Raw genomic sequence first — 6,783 nt, forward strand, 5'->3', positions numbered from 1 at the left:
GAAGTTGATACTTGATAGGTTGACTGTACTATATATAATGCTACTAGAATTGTGCGCAATAGATAACTTTATTCTTTCTTTATGTATTTCTCATTTTTTTTTATCAGTTATGCATTTCTGATTTAAAATTAAAAAAGAGAGGTCTTAATCAGTGTATTTGCATTTAATAATTTTTTGGCATGGATATTCGAAACAGACAATAAAGGTAAAAAAAATGATTGGGAAAAAAATAAAACTCGTTTAAAATTGAAATGTGCTACAAAAAGCGTACACTAGACGTAGGTTGCATTAAATTAATCTTATGGAGATCAAAGCTGAAAATTGATAGGGACTACTGCATACTAGGTGTTTCTGTTTCCCCTTCCCTTCTCACATTGTCACACGTCATTAGATACTATACATTGATCTAGTCTATAATTATTAGATGACACGAAGTTGGTGAATGTCTCTGTCAATTTCCCACCCCACAACATGATTGAATAATTTAGACCCTTCTTACAGAGTTCTGGTAATAAAAGTCTCGTTGTTTTAAAGACTTATAAATGCTTGTCATTCTAAATTGGACTAACAAACAATTATTTGAGGCTAATCGAGTTTATACCACATTTATTAGAAATTCTCAACTCATATAGCTTTACACAAACGAGTAACTCATTTCAACTTTTAAGTGAAATGGCAAACGCTTGGTTTATTGGACTGAGAAAATTGCAAACAGAGTCGATGTATATTACAACTTTGTGGAAGTTGTATTACCAATATTATTTTCCGACTCATGCAAGGGCTATTCAATATTGTCATGGGCTTTGATTTCACTTAATACTATACTACATCTGATCCTTTTTATTAAAAACAACAAACAAGTAATAGTCTAAAATATATCATCACTTGTTTCTTGTAAAAAATACGGTAGGTAATAGCATCCAAATGGGAAAAAATAGCATTAAAAACAGAAAAAAATTATTCACGCATCAATGACGTAGAGAGTAATAATTTTTATATACTTCTGTTTTCTAGCAACTCCTTCTCCACCTTCTTTTTCTTTGTATAATTGTATCTGTTTTTTTCGCTCATGACATTTCTTATTTTATATCCCATCACTTCTTATCACTCTTTCCTCATCCAAAGGTGGATGGATACACCTCACAGAATCTTTATTCATTACAGAGTAATAAAGGATTAGGGAAGTAGACCAAGGCTTGGAGAGTTGGACTTGTGCACTGGGAAAACAAAGGGGAAAAGAAAACAAAAACTCACAGTCAAAGTAAAATTGAAAAACACTTATATCCTTCAAAATGTTTTATGGCTCTATAATTATGATTCACCATTAAGTTTGTATGGATGCTCAAAACCACACATCTGATCCCATGAATTTGATATAACAGAAGGAGAATGAAATCAGTTATGATTGCCACAAACAATTTGATATAACAGAAGGAGAATGAACATGGCTACTAAACAATTCTTTTATACCCCAAGCATATGAACACAACATCCATTCCTAAATAACCTCTAACTACAAACCCTACTATACATCCCAAATGTAAAAGAGCTACTATCATGTTTGGATGGCACATAAGAATCAATTCTACCCCATAAAATCAGGTGATACCATAAAAAAGTAGAAACAACTATTTGTTGTTTTTACCTTCACCATGAAAAATTAATTGATTATGTTTTACCATAAAGCTACATCACTACTCAAGAGACCTCTTTATAGTGATTCGAGGAAACCAGTTTTTGAGAGTACAGCATTCCTCACTTTGCTAAGATCCCTACCTTTGAGGGTTCTCCCAGCACCTTCTAAAACAGAAAATGAGGATATCTGACTCCTTTCAAGCCTTCGGGCAATAAACTCATGTGGAGGAAGCTTGGAATCACTCTCATCATTTTCCTCTCCATCCTCATCACTACCCCCACCATAGTTAGCAACACCATCACCATCAAACCTTGAATTAGCACTGTTCTTGGGGAGTTTAGTCCTATAAATCTTTGACCAGTCAGGAATGTTGACAGGTGCTGATTGCTGAAGAACCGTATCTTCATTGGAGGAACTAGCACTGCTGCTATTGCTAGATCTTGGGATCATTCTGGCTGAACTAGGCCTAGCAGGAACAGGAACAGAAGAGGATTGATCTTTGTCTTTGAACTTGCTAACCCCAGAAGTACCATAATCACTACTTCTGTTCTTGAAAACGTCCCAAACTTCTTCTTCATCAAAGTCTCCATCTCTCAAGGACTTCCATATCCCACTATGCTGCCTGCCTAGACTATATTTATCTTCCATCACAAATCAATCACTTCCTGCATAGTCACATAACACAAATGTGAAGAAAATTATCTCAAATTATTGAACTAGAATTTTCACTGGTTTAAGCATAAGACAAAAAAGAGAATTTGGAAATTGAGGGGAGAAATTAAGAACCAAAAGTATAAATCACAGGAGGTGATTATATTTGATACAGTAAGATATTTGGTATTTTATTGAGGAAAAATAAAAGGAACCACTTTTTGTTGTTGTTGTTGTTGTTGTCGTCCTGGAATCAGAAGCTTGAAATAACCCAACTTTATGCTGATTCTAAAGTGGTTTCTTGCTGGAATATGCAAAGAAAAAATGAGTTGAAATGAGAGATGAGTCAGCTTGAATTAATTCTGATACCATAAGAACTTAAATTTGACTGAATATATATGATGGTGAGTCAAAATCCATAATATTATGGCTTACCTGAACAAGTTTGCAGAGAGATTATAGGGAGAAGCAGCAAAGCAAAGAGAGAGCAGAGCAAGTTCTTTCTTTCTGAAGGGGAAAGAATGAGACACTGAATGATAGGTGTCCACGTATTTAACTCTGGGACCTCACAGGATTAACTTTTTACAACGTAGTACATGTACATGGCCACTATCTTTTTATTTTCGACATCTGTTGTGATCCTCTAAACTTTAAATAATGCAATTACTACCTTTTATTTTTATTTATATCGCATTTATTACTAATAAATCATATTATCAATTAGAGTTAATGTTGATGCACGAATAATTTAATTATTTTTATATTATTATTTAAATTAGTTCAAGATAATTATTTAATAATTATTAAATTTATAATAAAATCATAATTAAATGATTGTATAAATTTTTTTTATCATTCTTTTTCTCTATTAATTAAGTCTATTGTCTTTTTTCCTCTCTTCTTATTTCTCCCCGTGAGTCCACCAAGATTTTTGTTTTTTATTTTTTCGCCGACTCATTCACTACTTTATCGTGATAAGTGATGATTAATTGAGTTGAGTATACAGTCCAAAAAAAAATTGAGTTGAGTATATGTGAATCTCTAATGCATCTATATTTATACGAGCCAATAGTCATTTTGATTCTAAAATTATAATGAATTATCACATATCTTTCTCAGTAAAAATAAATAAATAAGTCAGTCCTTCAAAATAAAAATAAAAACTCAAATAAATAGCTGAACTTTTTTAGAATTTTAGTTAACTTGTTAAAAATTAATCATTTTTTTTTGCTTTTAAATAAGAAGCCTAAATGATAATAATAACATAAGTATAGAAAATAATTTTATTATTATATTTTTTATTACTGTTGTAAAATATTCATCAACTTCTTTAGTGATCCTTAATCTTTATTAATTGATTATCATAGTGAGATATTTTTTTTATCATCATTTTTTAACTATAAGACTCTAACTTCAAATCTTCCTTACTTGAATTATAGAATAAATTAAATTATAAATATTTTTTATTTATAATAATCAAACTTAATATCAATAAAATTATAATAATTTAGGCATGATACTTAATTAATTTAGTTAGATTCTTATATTTATAAGTATATTGTATCATAAAAAATAATTACATACCTATATTAAATACTAAATTTATTAAATGTAATACATAATTAACATACATAATACTATTCATTTTTGCATTAATTAATTATAAAGCATTTTTCAAATTAATTAAATTTCATATTAATAAATACATTCAAACCTTTTTATCATAAAAGTAATTATAAAAAATTTATATCTGAAAAAATATATTAATTTTTTCTTATTGTAAAATTAATTATAAGAAAATTAATATCTAAACAATATACTAAATACATTAATTTTTAGAACAAATTAAAATTATAAACATATTATGTTAATAAACTTAATTGATATTAAATTTAGATGCTATATTTGTTAAATACAGGCATAATTAGCTTCAATAATACATTGGCTATAACATTTACGTTCATCTACTATAATATATTATGTTGATTAATGAATTTCCATATTAATAAATATATTTATAAAATTATTATCATAATTAAAAATGAAAAATTTCATACCTAAAAACATATTTTAAAGAAAATTATTATTTTCATTATTATTTGGAGCATATTATAATGTATAAACATGTTGAAATAAAAAGAAATCAAATGCTGAATCTTATAATACAAAAAAAAAATAATGAATATATAATAATGTTTTTTAAGAAAATTCATAAATTTTGAGAAATTAAATATAAATATAAATATAATAAATTAAAATAAAATATTTAAATTCAATAAGATGGAAGTCAACAAAATACATATTAAAATAATAATACGGGAAAACATAAAAATATCGTAATATGATATTAATATTGTTATTATTTTCTATTTATATTTAACACTATCTTTATCTCTCCCTCTCCCCCTCTCTCACTAAAAATTTATTTATTTTTAATTATTATTTATAATAAGATAAATTTATAAGCTTATTATATAATTAAAATTAAGTTCACATTAATATTAAATGCTATATTAATTAAATGTAATACATAATTAACTAAAATAATACTATTGCATATTACATGCACTAGTTTAAATATATTTCCCCGATATATGAATTTCCATGTTAATAAATATATTTAAAAATTATTACAAATTTCATACATAAAAAGTATACTAAAAATTATTTTTTAATTATTATTTATAATAAATTAATGTTTCATTTGTAACTACTAGCTAGTATATTACCATTAAATAAAGTTGATAATTTGTTTTATTGATTTTTTTATTGAAAATTCATATATTATACAAAACATGTTACCTGCAATAAAATTTGTTAATAATTTATAAATTAATAAAAAAAACTATTTTTTCAACATCTTTTTATATATAATTTAAATTGTATTTTTTTTCTCCATATTTATACAAATTGCTCACGCAAGTCTCTTGAGGTAAAGAATATTTACCCTTTCAATACATGCCCCAACCCAGGATTCGTCTTTTCCTTCCTTCTTTCTTTCATTAAATAATTTTATATTATCATTCAATTATAAATTAACTTTTTTCACAGAAAAAAGATTAGAATTTAATATTAATAAACAAGCTGCCACAAGATGTGTCAACCAGAAAAGTTATACAAGCACAACATAGTAAGTGTGATGCTGCAATGATGATCCAATATATAAGAAGTCACATAAATATTGCAGCCATGTACTATTCACTATAGTAGACTCAATCCCAAAACAATAAACCAAGTAGACCCGTGCTCACTCATGCATAGAACGGCACTCAGGGGATCTATTTTCCAAACATATATACAAGGATTAATCGAATCCTTTTATCATGGCTTTACACCAGTTCCACGCCCTATATCTAAATTCATCACTAATCAAGGTTGATAATGATATGACTTAATAAACGCGAGTGCCATTTGATTATTTTCTATTAATGGAGCATTAATTGAGAATTAACTCTGACTAAATTGTGGTCGTGTCATTTAATAAATTTCTAGATCCTCTTTGGGTTAAATGTTGTATTGAACAACTTATGTTTGAAAATTCTAAGGAAGACTACAAGAAACGATGGTACAGCCATTCCCCTTGCATGGGTGGCGAACAGATAAAGACTGGCTATTGTCGTCGAAACAGACAAAAGAGTCAAAATTTTCAACCACACAAGAATACAAATGTTGGAATTTGTGTAAAAAATACTTATGATGCACATTTATTTGACCCAAATTACACGACCATTTTTCTTGTCTTCCTCTTTTTGTTTTTTCTTTAACTTATTTTCATCCTAAGGCCAGATCATCAAGAGGGAAGGATATATGATAGACTGATGTTTGTGATTAGAGTGATAAGGTTACAAATATATTTTTTAGTACAATTTTAGTATATTATAGGAGTATTTTAAATTTAAATGAAATTTCTACATTAAAAATAATTTCAATATTATTAATATATTTTATTTTATTTTATGAAAATAAATAAAATAGATCATTTTTTTAAAATTTAGAAGAAAAATATAAAAAATATGTTTTTCGATAAATAAGTTTAAATTTCAAAAATAAATTTAAATTACGGCTATAGGGACTATGATAATTTTAAAATTCCTTTTAGTTTAAAAAAGATATATTTAATTTACAATGCATTAAAACTTAAAATTAAAATTAAATTAAATTTAAGTAACAGTATTTGAAAATACAAATATAAAGTCACGTAAAATAATAAAAAAATAAAACATTTCTTAAAACTGATCTCATTTAAAAGTAAAAAGACTCAAATATGTAATGTGAACAAGATCTCAAATAGAGTCTTGCAAGTGGAAAAAATTGTTAAGGAGCTTAAATAAATCCATCCAATTCAAATTAATTATAATCTACCAACATTAACATATTAATTGTGATGAAACTTGATATAAATCCTTAAGCAAGGGTCTTACATTTATGTCTTATGAATAAAAAAAAGTAATTAAAAAGAGATATTTGTTAAAAATAAGTAGTCAGGTTCTCAATGA

General features: G+C 26.6%; 1 protein-coding gene across 1 annotated transcript; it reads right to left on the reverse strand.

Moving 5' to 3' along the window:
* Positions 1–1,369: 1,369 nt before the first annotated feature.
* Positions 1,370–2,878, reverse strand: LOC114383093. The gene is made up of 3 exons (XM_028342688.1): positions 2,723–2,878; positions 2,506–2,591; positions 1,370–2,301 (listed from the first exon to the last, which is right to left on the reverse strand). Exon 3 carries the CDS (start codon positions 2,282–2,284, stop codon positions 1,712–1,714), a length of 573 nt encoding a protein of 190 aa, XP_028198489.1. The 5' UTR covers positions 2,285–2,301; positions 2,506–2,591; positions 2,723–2,878; the 3' UTR covers positions 1,370–1,711.
* Between the last annotated feature and the right edge of the window lie 3,905 nt (positions 2,879–6,783).

The sequence above is a fragment of the Glycine soja genome, chromosome 14 (genome assembly GCF_004193775.1).
Source record: "Glycine soja cultivar W05 chromosome 14, ASM419377v2, whole genome shotgun sequence".
Classification (NCBI taxonomy): domain Eukaryota; kingdom Viridiplantae; phylum Streptophyta; class Magnoliopsida; order Fabales; family Fabaceae; genus Glycine; species Glycine soja.

Bases quoted from the DNA above. Each gene is read 5' to 3' on its own strand.
- LOC114383093 (XM_028342688.1), bottom strand. From the start codon at position 2,284: ATGGAAGATAAATATAGTCTAGGCAGGCAGCATAGTGGGATATGGAAG.